The sequence below is a fragment of the Miscanthus floridulus genome, chromosome 9 (genome assembly GCF_019320115.1).
Source record: "Miscanthus floridulus cultivar M001 chromosome 9, ASM1932011v1, whole genome shotgun sequence".
Classification (NCBI taxonomy): Eukaryota; Viridiplantae; Streptophyta; class Magnoliopsida; order Poales; family Poaceae; genus Miscanthus; species Miscanthus floridulus.
In genome coordinates, this window is record NC_089588.1 from 33,941,372 (window position 1) to 33,958,045 (window position 16,674).

The 16,674-nt window shown below is 48.4% G+C and overlaps 1 protein-coding gene and 2 pseudogenes across 1 annotated transcript; 2 read left to right on the top strand and 1 right to left on the bottom strand.

Moving 5' to 3' along the window:
• Positions 1-8,483: 8,483 nt before the first annotated feature.
• LOC136479633 (uncharacterized) lies at positions 8,484-10,447 on the top strand (annotated as a pseudogene).
• Positions 10,448-10,543: 96 nt separating this feature from the next.
• On the top strand, positions 10,544-11,438 carry LOC136479634 (uncharacterized). Its single transcript, XM_066477430.1, has 3 exons — positions 10,544-10,767; positions 10,846-10,964; positions 11,070-11,438. Exons 1-3 carry the CDS (start codon positions 10,662-10,664, stop codon positions 11,436-11,438), a joined length of 594 nt encoding a protein of 197 aa, XP_066333527.1. The 5' UTR covers positions 10,544-10,661.
• A 1,255-nt stretch (positions 11,439-12,693) lies between these two features.
• Positions 12,694-14,447, bottom strand: LOC136479635 (MEIOTIC F-BOX protein MOF-like; annotated as a pseudogene).
• Between the last annotated feature and the right edge of the window lie 2,227 nt (positions 14,448-16,674).

Consider the following 16,674-nt stretch of genomic DNA (forward strand, 5'->3'; position numbering starts at 1 on the left):
TCCCTTGAGCTGAGACTTCTGAGCAGCTGAGTTCTGAGGGCACTCAGCGGCTTTGTGACCTGGTTGGCCACAAGCAAAGCAGGTGAAAGGCGTGCCGCCTGTAGGGGTTGGTGCGGGTGCCTTCCAGTTTCTAGTGCTTGGTGCGGAGCGGTTCTGTGCTAGGCATTCATTCGCTGAGCAGGGACGGTTAAAACGGTCCTGAGTGTTGCGATCCTGAGCATAACGGTCCTGGATGTAACGATCCTGAGCAGGGCGGGAGTATTTGGCGGTGTAGCCTCCACTTCCCCTACTCGATCCAGGGTTGTCATCCCTGTTGTGGCGAGAGCGTTCCCTGGATGGTGCATCTCTGCAGAACCTCTTGCGATCACGACCACGGAGAGACTCCTCAGGCTTACGCTTCCTCTCCCTATACTCTTCTCCAGCTTCAGCACGGTCCTTCTCAATCTAGATGCAGCGATCCACCAGAGCACGCAATGTGTTGCTCTCAATACCGCCAAACTTCAGCTTGATGTGCGGGTTAAGTCCCTTGCAGTAGTAGTACAGCTTCTCCTTCTCAGAGTTCACAACATAGGAAGAGGCATAGCGAAGAAGATTGGTGAAACAAGTAGTGTACTCAGTCACCCTGTCCTTTCCCATCTTGATGTTGTGGAACTCCTCAGCTTTGGCCTCCATGATACCCTTGGGAATGTGGTACTCAATGAATGCTTCAGCGAACTCATCCCACGAGATGTGGGCAGGGTCCTCATGGGAATCACTGAAACTGTCCCACTAGGCGCGTGCTGCACCTGTGAGCTGGTGTGTGGCAGCTCCAACACACTCATCATCGGTGAAAGTAGTGAGGTCAAGCTTCTTCTCTATTTCCTTGAGCCAGTCATCGGCTACAAGTGGGTCAGGGTCAGTGCCATCATAGGTAGGTGGCCTTAGCTTCAGAAATCCTTCTAGCTTCCTTTGGAAGTCATTCTACTGACCTCCCTGACGACGGTTTGCTCCGTCAACAAGAGCTGCAAGAAGCTGGGTCTGTTGTGCCATCACTTCTGCCAGGTTAGGTGGTGGTGGTGGTGGAATGTTCTCCTCAGGCGGCAGAGTATTCTCCAGGTGGAAGGGTATCCCTCCACGTCCACAGCCACGGTCTCTGTTGTTGCCACCACGTCCCCCATTGGGTTCAACTGGTTCAGGGGTGGGCGCACGTCCTTGATTCATTAGGCGATTAGAATGGCGGTTCGACATCTGCAACACGGATCATAGAGGGTTTAGTGCTTGTGCCATAAGTGCTTATAATTCAATATGATTACATGATTTTGACGATTTAGAAAAAAAACATTTATGCTATCCAACACTCATTACAAAGAAGCAATAAGATTCATAAAGATGCAATAAGATCCAAAACATTCATTACATGGTTTTTATTACATAGCATCATCTCCAGTAGCTACACTTGAAGACGTGCGAGAATCGTTCTACTCATAGTGTCTCATAATACATCTCATAAGGGGTACATCATGGGGTACAACTTACGGAAGCTACTGACATGACTCATGACCATGCAGGGTCATCTACTCTAACTCGTACACCGCAGCTGGGATACGACTGTTCTCGATCTCGATCTCCTTGTCGGACTTGTGAAGTCGGGACACGTACTTTAAGGCCTCGGCGAGCTCCTCAGTAGGCTTGGCTCCAGGTAGGGTAGGACAGGCGTCTAGGTTGAGGCGAGTCGGGGCTAACTCAAACTCCTCTACCCTAGGCTTCGTCTTGCAGCGAATCTCCTTGGGTAGCTGATCCCACATACCCTTCATCTCCCTGAGGCGCTTCCTATCGGACTTCTGCCAGGCCTGTCGAGTCCTCTCACACTTGTCTTGTAGGTACTCGTTCTGCCTGAGTGCCTCGATTAGGTGACCCTGGTTGCGAATGGCCTTCTTTCTGAACTCTTCTAGATCTTGAGTCATGGTCTTGTTTCGAGACTGGACCTTCAGCATGTCAATCCCCTTGGATCTCTCTTTGTCTCCTCTGCGATTGAACTCGGCCTTCTTGTCATCCAACTCTCTCTGCAACTCCAAGACCATAATGTCGAGGTAGCAGTTCCTGTTGCCTAGGTCGGCGGCTTTGTCCCGTAAGTCGTCGACCACGGCTCTATGGACTTCCTCACGACAGTTGAGCTCATCCTGTAGCTTGGCAACTACCTCTAGTAGACTAGCTCGCTCCTGTGCTCCCTACGAGTCTCGCTCCTGGTACTCCCACCGGAGGGCCTGGTCCTGACGTCTCCTCTACTCCAGCTGGGTCACGTACCTGTCCTGCTCCAATAGGTGAATAGCTGAGACACAAAGGCATCTATCCTTCTCGGCAAGGATAACTCTACCTGCTGTGAAACTCTGCTCACTAGGGGTAAGGCTGAGGTCAAGGGCCTGGGGTAGTAGACGGAACTCTGTCGTCTTCTGGTGCTTGTAGTGGTCCCTCATCACTCTGCGTAGTGCCTTGTGTGAGATAGCCTGCAGTCCCTCCTCGACTGTGTCCTCTATAGTCAACTCGGTGAAAGCTGGGATAGAAGGTAAGGTAGTGCTAGCTAGGAACTCCACTGAGGTGACAATCGGTCCTTCGATTCATCCTTCCTTAGCTGGCTTCCCGGTGCAGGTGACCTTGACAAGCTCATCGGGGACACCTAACGTGACGAGAACTCGGCAGAGGGTCTGTGCAAAACCCCCGAGCTCACGTAGGTCAAAGGTAAGCTTGACGTGGTCCAGAGGTAGCGGTCCTAGAGGCGACCAGTCGACGTTCGTTGCCTTCTGCATATTTCAAGGGGACAGGTGTTAGCAGGTCAATAAATAGGTAAGCCTTGCATAAAAGTGAATGCAGGGTCGGTATATAACCGAAAGAAGGGTTGTCCACATCCTATTCTATCGTCCATTTCTGAGGGTTTCGTCCTATGGTCAAGTATGGCTCTGATACCAACTGAAACAACCCCAATTTCCACAAAGGGAAATCCACAGAGTTGAAGTGTAATAAGACCGTAGTAGATCATATTACCCAAATCCCAGTCGAGTATCACATCCATACAACGATAATATCAGAGTACAAATAGTACGTAATTACATAAATTATTACATCGCCGCATTGGCGGAATCAATTGTAGCTTTCATTCAGAATAGCTTGAAGATAAGATTGCCAAACTCGAGCGTAGGCACGAACCCCTCAACCGTCAAACTCCTTGGAGCTATACTCCTCAGCAGAACCTGTATGCCAAAATTTATCAGTATGATTTGTACTGGCCACTCCCGACCCTATGAGCATTGCTTTGTGCAAATTGGATGCAAGTTGGATATAGTCAAGAGGAACCTATAAGGCTGGGGTTTCCTATGCATTTATCATATCAAGTATATAATAGTATAGTCAAGTTTTAACACCATTCCCACTCCAGAGCCAGGTTTCGATCCTGGGATCGATATACCACCATCTCCACACCATCACCATACCATAACCATACCATCGCTCAGTCGACAGACCAACTCCCTCTCGGCACTGTCTCAAGGCCCGTAGCCCCTGGCTACGACCGAACACTCACTTCCAGGGGGAAGAAAAGAAGGACTCATCTCACTATCTAGTTTAAGCGAAACCCAGGAAAGGTCCATAGCCGACAAGTCGGCACATGTATCGATAGATCAACCATACACTCTGCAGAGGTTCTACATAACCACAAGATCCGCCTTCCTCGCTGACCGTCGTCAACTAGGCTGATTCCGGCCGCTTGCTAGCCTAGGATAATGCCACTCTACCATTCAGCCCTGGTTCACCCCAAGTCAAGTCTGGGGTGGCTGAAACTGTGAGTCATGAGCCGGGTCCACAAGGTCTCCATGAAGTCTCGGAAGGGTGTGGGGGGGAAATCCTCCACGCCTCGTACCTCCTTACACTATCCGCTATCAACCTAGCAGTAGTGGCAATATCCTACCAAGTAGTCCAGCCGTCCTGCACCATATAGGGCGAGTGGTACGTAAGGTTTCCCGGTGAATCTAAGTACTAGTAAGTCCTTAGGGATGACCAAGCCAAAATGTCTCCATCAGGGTTTCCATTTACCGTGCCACCACATCACCTCCATCCCGGGCTCCACCCGTCACAGGTTCACACCCAGGTCCACCTCATATACCATTTACCCACCACAGGTATCCATTTCCCAGGGGTGCCTAGGTAGCATCCCATAGCAAGACTTGCCCCAGGCTCGTCTTATACTCCAACTTGGTCGACACAACCCTCACCCTCCACACACCCAAGTCACACACGTAGCACTCTCCCCATGGTCCAGATAACACCAGGATCCACCACGCACGTAGTATAAGCGTAGTAAAAGTATAAGTAATGGAATGTATAGCAGTAAGCGTGTGTCCAGCCTCATAGCAGGGTATGTAGGGGTAGGGTTGCGCCAAGGTAAAGGCTTTCAAGCAAGCATACTACCATGCAAGTCCTATCATAATAAGTCTATAGCAGTAAGTAAAGCGATAGCAGTTCTATGTTAGCCATGCGTAATAGGTGCTACGAGATTGGGTGGGATGTGGCACCTTCAGTGTAGTTATCTCCGTTCTCCTCATGGTACTCACGATCCTCGTCCGTCAGGTTCTCCTCCGAGTCTGCAACGTTTGCATTATAGTCGTGTTAGTGACGTCTATAGAGTAGCACAAAGAAGCAATGAAAATTCAAAAGAGCCAAATGCACTCAAACATGGGTTCATTGCGTAGAGCTTGATTTTACATGAATTTTAGTCCTGGTTTCATATTTTTCTGAGGTCGTATGATTTAGTTATGAATTTCCGAAGTTTAAATTATTTCTGAAAATGAAAAAAGGCTGAATTAATCCTGGGCTAACACGTGTCATGCTGTGGTTGGTCCACGTGGCTTGCTGACGTCAGCATCACGGTTCCGAGCTGACAGGTGGGGTCCAGCTGATGTCAGCATGACATCATCAACGTCATCCTTACCGACAGGTGGGGCCAGAGGCTATTGAGTCACTGACAGGTGGGTCCGGTCAAAGTCAACGTCGGTCAATGTCGAGTCAACGGTCAACGGTCAATAGTCAGGGTCACTGACATGTGGGCCTAGGCTGCTGACGTCAGCAGCTGATGTCAACGTGATGTCAGCATGACATCACCCTAGCTGCGGGGCTGCTGTCATGTGGGTCCCATGTGACGTCAGCATGACGTCAACGCCTGTCGTGTGGGTCCAAAGTGTCCATGTCACTGACATGTGAGGCCAGGTCAATGGTCAACATTGACCAGTCAACGGTCAACACGGACGGGTCTCAAACGGGCTTCGGGTTGGGCCAGTCTAGGCCGAGCCGGGCCAGACACGTGGCATGTTGTGACGCAGCCACGTCACGGTCGTGGGCCTTTATTGGGCTTTGTCCACAGCGCGGCTCACACCGTGTGGCTCACGGTGGACCAGCGCTCATGGTCCATAGACCTACGGCGGGGCGCATGGTGGACCAAGTCCACCGTCTCTTTTCCTTGGCTCGGCTCACGTGCACCGAGTTCACGCACAGGTGGCCAGTGAGGGAGGAAGCCCTCTGTTTCTCCCGCGGCGGTGCCCCCGCCGGCGGCGAGTTTGCTGTGAGCCCCTGCGGTGGCGCTGGTGTCCGTTTGGAGAGGGGAAAAGCTTCCCCGGGCCACGGCGACTGCGTTGGTGGGGTCAAAGTGGCGGCCAGAGCTTCCCACGGTGCTAGCCACGGCGAGCGGCGGCTCGAGCTCTACCGGCGTGCGGGAATGGCGCGGGGCTGCAGCATAGGCCGGTTCTGTGGTGCGCGTGGGCGACACAACGCACTAGCGGGCATGTTGGGTAGGTCGAGGGGTCCTCCAGGGCCTCCGGTGGCTTTAGCCACGGCGGCGCCCTTCCGAGCATGACGGCGGCGTCGGTGAGGTGGCTACGGTCATGGTGAAATGTCTCGGCGGGGCGTGTATGCTTCTATGGATGTGAGGGGACGCAGCGGGGACATCCAGGCTCAAGGCGAAGCTACGGGTTCTCTTGTGGCCGGTAGGGCTTCTCGGTGGCCACGGCGAACGGTGACGACAGCGAGGCGCACGGGTCACTACGGGCTCTAGCGAGGTGGTCACGGCGAGGTCACAGACGTGTGCATGGGTACGAGTGTTCCCAGCGGCTGGAGACGGCCTTGGCCTACACGCTCCCGGTGTGGAGCGCCATGGCCGAACAGCAGGGTCCGGCGGTGAGCAGAGAGACCGGAAGGCTCACCTTAGGTGGCGTGGAAGAATGGATGTTGATGCCGTGTAGCTCTGGTAGCCGTGCAGTGCCGTGCCGAACCGCGTCGGTGATGTAGACGACGGCGTCGCTCTCGGCTCCGGCGGTCTCGACGAGCTTTTCCCCTTCGCAGCGGCGTCAACGTTTCCCCCCTTCCCCCCCCCACTCTTCTCTCTTGGCTCAGGTGTGCTGTGGTCGGCCACCACGGTGGCGGCGGGGCGTTGGGAGAACCCTAGGGCTCTGGGCGTGGCTTTATAGCCAGAGCTCTGAGCTCCATCTTCGGCAGACGGGCGGACGGTCGATGATGCACCGTGGGCATTGAACGGCATTGCGGCGTGGGGTGGTTGGCGCGGAGGTCGCGTGGGCGATGCGCCAAGGGGGGGACAGGACCATGCCCTGAGCATGATCCCTGGCCCGCCCCTGCCACCGCTGTCGGCTCTTGGTCGCGCGGCGGTTGAGCGCGGCGTGGAGAAGAAGAACAGGAGGGCTGACGGGTGGGGTCCGTTGGCAGCGACTGTGGCGAAGAGAAAGGGGCGTGCGGGTGAGCAGCGCGCGGCTGACGCGCGGGGCCAATGTGGCAGCGACGGCTGGCGGGGCTGACGGGCGCGCGGGCGGCCTACTGGGCCGGCTTGCTGGGCCACATGCGCGCGCTGAGGCTGGCTGGCCGGCGCGGGCCGAGCAGGCCGAGCCTGCGAGGCCTTCTTCTCCCCTTTTTCTTTTTCTGTTTCGCATTTCTTTTCCTTGTTTGAATTCAAATTTGGTTTAGAATTTGAATTTAAAACTGAGGTAACTTGTTCATTGTAGTTTAGAGGATTTTGTTTAATAATAATTTTATGGTTTATTACTTTAATGGAATTGTTAAGCATAACATAAAGCAAATGAAGATCCAACTCACAATTTGAGTTAACAATGTATGCAACATCTATTTGTTAGAAATTAAATAATCATAATCAACATATGACATGCCATGCTTATGTGTTGACTTAGGTTGGGTTACTTCTAATGCAACTCTTAGGTTGGGTTTCTTTACATGACACTCATCATCACATGGAAGTTTTGAGAAAAATTTTGTAGTTGGTATTTTTGATGTGTGGATTTTTGGGTTGTTACAATACCGGGGCTCCAAGATCCGTCTTCAGCTTTAGGCTTCTATTCCTAGAAAATAAAACCTGTACAGATCGAAAATCAGAGTAAGTGCCAAGGGGTGTCATCTGAGAAATGGTTGCGAGGTAAAAAAGGGGGTAATTAAACATCAAACACGGGAAAAGACTAATGTATACAAACTTCAACTGACCAAACTGTAGCAAACTGGAATACTCGAAAGCTGGATTGTTGTACAACTAAAGTGCAGCATTAATAGAAGTTTTAGTCAATTACTTCCTATGTTCAAGAACATGGCATCTTTAGTACATTGGCTGGTCTTGATATGCAACTATGGAGATTTCACCTAAATGCTACATTATTGTGTTTTTTACATGCAACATTGAGTGTCGCCATTTAAATAAGATATGTTGGTACAAAATTGTAAAACTACCGAGTAATCTTAAAGTATTTTTATATTTCTAGGTGGAGGCAGTATTCCATTAGTTTTGAAGTAACATCTCCCCAAAGTTCCGCTAGGCGCTCGCCTAGGCGCGATTAAGCGCTAATCGACGGCCCTCCGCGTAGACTAGGGTGTAGTCGCAGTCCTAGGCGGGAGCAGCGACTAGGCGGCGCAAATCGGCGCCTCGGCGGCGATTCCACGGCGCGCAGGCGCGCAAGGCGGCGCGTAGGCGGACGACCCGCTCAACGGCGAAATTTGTCCGCCGCGGAAGCGCGCGCGCGCTTATGGCGTCTGGCGCGGGAAAGGAAGCGCGCGGGAAGGAGAAGAAGGAAAAGGTCCGCTCCCGCTCGATTCTTGCCTTCCAGGTCGCAGATAGCCGCTCGCAGCCCGCTCGGCCACTCCCGCTTGTCCTCTCCTCCTGCGACGGCGCGCCGGAGGGAAGCTCCACCCGCCGGCCCCGTCGGTCGCCCTGCTCGCCGCGACCCCGCCTGGAGGCTTGTCCCGGCCGGACTCCTCTGCCCCGCCTGGAAGCTGCTGCCCCGCCTCCTCTGCCCCGCCTGGAACCTGCAGCACCAAGGTCAGGCGCCTCCCCTGCTCCCCGCGACCCCGCTTGGAGGATTGTCCCGGCCGGCCTCCTCTGCCCCGCCTGGAAGCTGCTGCCCCACCTGGAACCTGCAGCACCAAGGTCAGGCCCCTCCCCTGCTCCTCTCCTCCATGTCCTCTGTTTTGAATGCATCCCCTGCTTCTCTCCTCTGATTTGAATGCCTGTGATTAGAACAGCCATCCAGCACTGACAAATTGTGATCATGCCTATATCTAGGTACATGAAGCAAAGTTTTTATGTACAGATCACAGGTTCCTAATGACATTACTAGACATTTGTTGATTTTTTTCTCCATAGCAAGTGATGCACTGAATAAGTGATGAACCATTCCTAGACATGAAGAATGCACAGTCTAGAACTCAAAATTATCACAACAAAACAAAATGTAGCAAGCAGTTAGTAACTAGCTAGGGAAGAGATGTTCTAATCTCATTGTAAATTGGATGTTCCAAGCTCCACTGCTTGATCACCAATGAGTTGATCTGATTTTGCCTGCTGTGAATGCCCATTGTCTAAATGTAGGATGTCTACAACAGAGGGTGCACTAGGTGAGGGAGAAAATAGTGAGTCAGCGAATCTCCTGAAAAGGAATTCGGATGATGTTGGATGGGAGTATGGTGTTCTTGTTGATCCTAACAACAAGGACAAGGTGAAGTGCAAGCTTTGTAAGAAGGAGATGAGGGGAGGGATTTATAGGTTGAAGCAGCATTTGGCTCATGAGAGAAAGAATGTGAAGAAATGCACGGCTACAACAGTGCAGGCCATGGAGGCTAAACAGAAGTGCAAGAAAGCACTAGATGAGGCAAAAAGGAAGAGGGAGGAGAAGACTGTTCGTGAGCTAGAACTTAGAGAGGAAGTTAATGTATCTAGGGTTGGAGAGTCCGATGAAGTCACTTGTGTTGGAAGTTCAGAGCCTCACAAATTAGGACCCATGGACAAATGGACACGTGCTATTGATCCTAAAGCTACCAAGACTGATTCTTTGAAGCAACAGCAGTTGAACAAGGAACTTTGGAAAGAAAGAACACATGAGGTGCATAAGTATATTGCAAGATGGGCCTATACACATGGTAAATTGCTAGTATACTCTTCTGTACTTACATTACATGATCACTAATTCATTAGATGTTATTCCTGATCACTAATTAGGCTTTTTTAACATTGGCAGCAATATCTTTCAATGCATGTGACAATGATGAGTTTAAGCAAATGTGTGAAGCAATTGGTCAGTTTGGTCCAGGACTTGTACCTCCATGTCAAGATTCACTTCGAGAGAGATTGTTGGAAGAAGAATATGAAAGAACCAAGAGTCTGCTGTAGGAACGTGAAGCCGAGAAGATCAAAAATGGGTGCTCTATTATGACCGATGCTTGGTCAGATAGAAAGAGGAGAAGCATAATGAATCTGTGCACCAATTGTGCTGATGGAACCTCCTTCATCAGCTCTAAGGAGATGTCACATGTCTCACATACCAGTGAGGTCATCTTTGATCTTGTGGACAAAGCAATTGAAGAGATTGGTCCAGACAATGTGGTGCAAGTAGTGACTGACAATGCCTCTAACAACATGGGAGCAAAGAGGCTATTGGAAGAGAAGAGACCACACATATTTTGGACCTCTTGTGCAGCTCACACAATCAACCTTATGCTCCAAGGAATTGGCAACTTGACTCGGTTCAAGAAAGTGGTTGACCAAGCAAAGGCATTTACCATATTTGTCTATGGGCACACAAGGACATTGGAGTGCTTGAGATACTTCACAGAGGGGAAAGAGGTAGTGAGGCCACGAGTGACTAGGTTTGCTTCAAACTTTCTCACTTTGAGTAGCATGCAAGAGAAGAAGGACCAGTTAAGGAAGATGGTGGTTCATAGTAGGTGGGACTCATTGAAGGATGTGAAATCAAAGAAAGGAAAAGAGGCAACAGCAACTATATTGAGTCCAAGCTTTTGGAAGGATGTGAAGCTAACATTGACTGTTTTTGAGCCATTGGTCAAAGTCCTCCGTTTGGTTGATGGGGATGTGAGGCCATCCATGGGTTTCCTTTATGGACAACTACTAAAGGCAAAGAGATAGATCAAAGAGGCCTTTGGAAATGTTGAGGCTCGGTTCAAGGATGTAATAGCTGTTATTGACAAGAAGATGAATGGAAGACTTTTCTCCATTGCATTTGACAGCCTATTTGCTGAATCCTCACTATAGCTATAGTGACCCATCAATCTTTGATCAGCCCAAAATATCAGAAGGGTTTATATCTTGTGTTGAGAAATTTTTTTATCATGATGAGGACATGCAGCATATGGCTGCCAACATTGAACTAAAGAAGTTTCAAAATAGAGAAGGACCCTTTAGCAAGAAGCTTGCTAGGAATTTTGAAAACTTTGATTACAACCCAGGTAGAGGTACTTCCTATGGCTCATGGCTGTTTGTTGTTTGCTGTTTTCTAAACTAATAGAGGTGTTTTTTTATTTCAGCATCATGGTGGAGATTGTATGGATATGAAACACCAGCTTTACAGAAGATGGCTACAAGGATCCTATCTTTGACATCAAGCTCTTCTGGTTGTGAAAGAAATTGGAGTGGGTTTGAAGGGGTTAGTACCTAACTACCTATCTATTATGATTTATGAACATGTTTCAGGCTTTCAGCAGCATTACAATTTAATTGTAGAACTGAGAATGCTCTTTTTAAATTGTAGATACACACTAAGAAGAGGAACAGGCTTACTACAACCCGCCTCAACAAGCTGGTGTATATCCAATTCAACTCCAAGCTGCTTAGTAAGAGAGAAAAGATGAAGTCAAACAAAATCACTGAGATACTTCAGTCTAGTGATACAACTGAAGCTCAAGGTTTTCTCCAAGAGGGTGGGGATGATTGTGCATTAGCTGACTTTAGAGATGGGGAGGAAGATGAGATGGAAGGTACCGGGATACCTTGGTCTGTCATTGGAGAGGCAGTGGGAGCAGATGAACAGCTTGAGCTGCGTAGAAGTGCAAGAGTGAGGGAGCTCTATGAAGGAGAAGAATTGAGTCTGAAGAAGAAGAGTATGACGATGAGGATGTGAACTACAGTGACGAAGAAATATGAACTGCAGCTTGTATTGTACTGTCCTTTAGTTATAAATTGTGTTGTGCAGCTTGTATTGAACTACAGTGAGGGAACTATCAACTATGTGCTTGTGCTGTCCTTTATTTATAAATTGTGTTGTGCACTTGTATTACTGTCCTATCCACTTGTATTGTAATTACCAGCTGCTGATATGGTGTGCTCATGGATGGGAGGCTGCTAAAATCATCCAGATAAGTCACAACTTAGTGTTTTCCATTTTTTTTGGATGACCAGCTAGCTGTCTATTGACTAATTTACTAACTACTAGCTGTGAAAATGTGTTGCAGGAGGCAGGAGCTAGGAACATGCAAGAAAGCAAGAGTAAGCCGGCTAGGAATCAGATATGTCTACTGCCCTCTTTTTCTACTTACTCATTATTGTGACTCATATAGTCATATATAGTAGTTATATACATAATATATATATAATTTATGGCTATATTGTCAAAACGCCTAGGAAAACGCTTAGGACCGAGTACTCCCGACTAGGCGCTAGGCAGTGGGTCAGCGCCTAGATTCCGCCTAGCGCCTAGCTGAACTTGGCATCTCCCAGTAACACTACAAACATTGCTAGCAAGAAAATCAAGACATTCATGACAAGCAGATAGTCCTCAGTGTAGAATTCTAGCTGATAAGGTGGATATCAATGCCGATAAATAAGTTAATGTATCCAAACAAAAACTGATTTGGATATCACATTACTTTCTATTTGCATCCTTGCATAGAACTTGGCTACTTTCATAACTGTTCGACCAGCACTATGTGTGTCCTAAAACTTTCTAAGATGGTGAAAACATATTCAATTGCTCCAATGTGTCATGATGATTAACCCAGCAATAAAATAATGAAACAAGGGAAACAAATAAGAGTACTTTATGGAAGACATTTATACACTAGTTATGTACAGATTCCCAACGAACAAAGAGAAGGTTATCCACTGAACTTTTGAAACAAAATACTTAACAATTAGCACAACTAAAAAATTACATATACAGTAGGAGCCATTCAACGAAATCTGACATACTGACATTTGTTTTATGGCACAGAACTAATCAGACTAGTTATGTACAGATTCCCAACGAACAAAGAGAAGGTTATCCACTGAACTTTTGAAACAAAATACTTAACAGTTAACACAACTCAAAAATTACATATACAGTAGGAACCATTCAACGAAATCTGACATACTGACATTTGTTTTATGGCACAGAACTAATCAGCAAGCAGCACATTGTGCTGCTGCTCTGCAATGCCAAAAAATGTGCAACATGTTGCTTTCTCTTTCCTACATACAGAGGCCAACAATTTTTATCAAAAGCTTGGAGAGTATATACAAACACTTCTGATTCGAGAACAAAATGGATCAAATGGTACTTTCTGCTTCCCATAACCAGAATGGCAGAATGCAGTGCAAGATTTTCATTCCCAGAATAACTTGGCATACCCAAATCACTGCTTTAGTAATTAACATGGAGTTTCCTGATTGCTAGCCACTTTGATTTTCCCCATATTTTAATGTTAGGCCAAACAGCAAACAAAAAAAAGGATAAGAATGTTTCAAGGCACTAGCTAACTTACTGATGTTAAGTTCACCCAGGAACTTCAAAACTTGAAGAACTCTTTCGTCAACCGCTCCACATCTGACTGCCACTCTCTTAAGGTGTGCTGATATTGTGGGTGGTAGCTCCTTTGGACTGAACCTTCCTTTCATTATCACATTAAGTTCCAGCATCTGCAGTGTCATAAAGAGTTCACCAATATCAACAAACAATCTACATAAAGTTCCACGATGCAACAGTTTCCCATTTAGAAATACTTTACCTTGTAAATTAGAACAAGATAAAGCTCCTCTAAAACTGGTGAATGTTCAAGAATATGTACTAGCACTTGTATATCAGGCACACACCAGTGTTCATTGAGCTTCAGAGACTTTAATCGAGTAAAAGTAGGGCAGCATTTCAAATCCCTTCTGAAAATATACTGGACAAGCAACATCAAGTTGATCATTAGATCTTCACTACAATCATGATGTCCAAAACAAGCTGAACATGAACATGATGATTTGAGGTGTAAGCATACCGTATCATCGCTAGCTCCCAACTCTAAAATCTTTGCTTGTGATAGACCATGCAGAAGCACGGAGGAAGTGTCGTTTGGTATGCAATTTTCGCAGCTCTCGTCACCACAGTCCTCATAGTTAGAACGGCTGCAACAGTCAAACTTCCCCCAGATCACAGCAAGTGCTAAAATCAACAAGGGCATGCTCTCAAGTACAGGAGTTTTGCCATAGCTGAGTTGTAGCTCCAGCTTAGTGAGATTGGGGGCATGAATACGGGTTCGGGAACTGTGGTTGAATACGGCTCCTGTGATTTTTAGACGCTTCAAGGACTGGGACGAGATTCTTCCCGCAAGCACGAAGGAGCAGCCTTCAGTCTCTAGATCTTTCAACGTGGGACACCTCGAGAGGTCAAGGAAGTCGCCATTGAACGCGACGCCGCGAAGCACCAGCTGGTCAAGTGCATGGAGGCGATGGGTGGGTCCTGCGGCCGGAGCGAGACCGAAGCATGTTTATTCCCATGGAAGCTGAGCCGCAGCACCTGGACTTTCCACTGCCCGGCGTAACTGACCCAGAGCCTCACGCAGCGAACGTCAATGGCGGCGCCGTCGACCCTAAGCTCAAATGACTCGAGAGGCAGGCTTCCACGAAGGAGCAAAAGGCTGTCCACGAACTCCCGGGCCTCCTCGAAGGGCAGCGGCGCGTTCCCGTCGGCGACTATGCGCAGAACAGTGGCGGACTTTCAGAGGCTGAGCCAACGCCGGCCGAGCAGGCAGGTCTGCACGGTCTGCTGCGCGGGGAGGAAGGCGAGGATCCGGTGCAGGAGCTCGTCCGGGAGGGCGCCAATGCGGTCGCCGCCGCTCGCCGGAGATGCTTGCCCCGCTCCCTTCGGCGCTTTACCGGCAGGCATTCCGACCGCCGCGGGGAAGATGCCTAGCTCCCCAGGGCAGGAGGCGACGGGGGCGAGCTCCAAGATTTGGGGACGGGGCGGATTGGGGTTTTGCGGGTGGCGGCGGAGGCTGCCGGGACTAGGAGGCCGTGAGTCCGTGACTCGGTCCAAATGACGGATTGCATGTGGGTGAGGTCCCAAACAATATAGGTCTCGTGGCTTCGCCGAAAAAAAACAGCCGAAACATTCTTTCAGTTAATTTATTACGAGAGAAAAACATTTTTTTCACTAAAAAAACAAGCTAAAAAATATGGATTATAAGATAAACGAACAGAGCCTATACCGATTAGAAATTTAAAATAAATATTAATTTGTGGACAAGTCTAGAGTTCAAACAACCTATACAAGTTCTTTATATACTTATCGAGTTGTAATTCATTTGTTTCTTTTTTATGCCTTTTTTTAATCAAATTTCAGTTAAATTTCTTAAGCATAAATAATTTTTATTATATTTTTTAATTTAGATATACCTAATTATAATTTATTTATTTATTTATTTATTCTCCAAATACTTTTTATAGTTTTTTCAAATGTTTTCTTTGTTATTAACATTTTACATGAACTCTTTATTTGTTTATCAATTTTGCCAACACGTATAGAAATCAAATTTTGTTATCTTAATTTTTATTCAAGTTTACTTATCAGAGTTTGAGGCTTTTTTAGTTTCTCGAACTGTTAGATTATCATAAACCCCAATAATGTAATACTAGTGACTGTTTTGTCTCGGCGCCTAGGGTTTCCCTAGGCGGCTCGAGCAGGGGTGTCGTGAGGTTCATATGGTCTTCTTCCTCCCTCCCTTCCTTCTTCCAATTCCGTTTTCGATCCTTCATTGGGGTCGGACCTAGGTTCTCCCAGGATTGCTGTCGCCATGACGCGATCTGATCCATCCTAATTTGCACCGAGTGTCCACCAAAAACCAAAAACCCCTAGTCCAATTTGCTAGCCGGTTTAGTCCTTGACCAGATCCCAAAAGTGCGGTGTTCTAGGGGTAGGTGATGATGGAGGGGGTAGAGGGGATGATGAAGAAGTTGCAGTTGTCGAAGGAAGAGAAGCGAAGCATCAAGATCGGGTCGGAGATGGAGGCTAGAGGGAGTAATCGGCCAATTCAGGTTGTGGCGAAGTTGTTCTCGGAGAAGGGAGTCAGATCCGATGTCTTGGAGCAAACGGTGGGGTGAATCTGGTGTCCAGCAAAAGGAATCATCTATAAGGATCTCGAAGAAAACATTTTTCTGATCTCCTTCAACCAGGCGTCGGGGGAGAGAAGGGCGCTTGAGGATGGGCCATGGATGATCTCAAAGGAGCTATTGGTGGTAACAGATTTTGATGAAACAAAGTCCCTAGACGAGGTTGATTTCTCCATCATTCCAATCTGGACGAGGGTGGAGCGCCTCCCTATGGGATTGATGAACCGATCTATGGCTCGAGCTATTGGAGATGATATTGGCGAGTTCATGGAGGTGGAGGCCGATGGCGGTGAACTGGCGGCAGGTAGAAGTCTCTGACTCAAGATCCGTATGGACATTCGCAAGCCTTTGCGCTGTGGCATTATTGTGGATCTAGGAGGTGACAAAGGAGATCGCTAGTGTCCCATATCCTATGAATACTTACCTGACTTCTGCTACGTGTGTGGGCTCATTGGGCACGTTGATCGCGTGTGCTCCACGAAGTTGGGTAAGGATGAGCCTACGTTGTACAGTAAGGAACTACGGTTCGTGCCACTACACAAGCCAGGGTACAATGCACAGGAGCAATGCGATGTGCCTTCCGGATGGAGTGGGGGTTCGGGATCCTGGAGGGGTGGCGGCTCTAGCAGTTGGGGCAGCGGGAGCAAATCGCATGCTGATGGCCCCTCATGGAGGCGGGACTCAGGGAAGGAGAGTGGAAATAAGCTAATGGCGAAGAAGGGTGAAGAAGAAGAGGTGATGAGCCCGATGAAGGAGATCCAGGTCAAGGAACGGGGACCTAGTTTGGTGTGCATAGAACTATTCCCAGCACCAGCATCTGAAAAGGAGTTCGCAATGACGCTGCATGGGGAGGTGAATAGTGAGGGGCATGTCAATACTACCATGCAAATGCCACTGGTTACACCTATTACTACGGAGAAGGATGGGGAGAAGGATAAAGCACCGTGTAAATTCAAGAGGGCTAAAAGAGATGAGCAGAAGGGAGAGGCGGCCAAGAGCCTAGG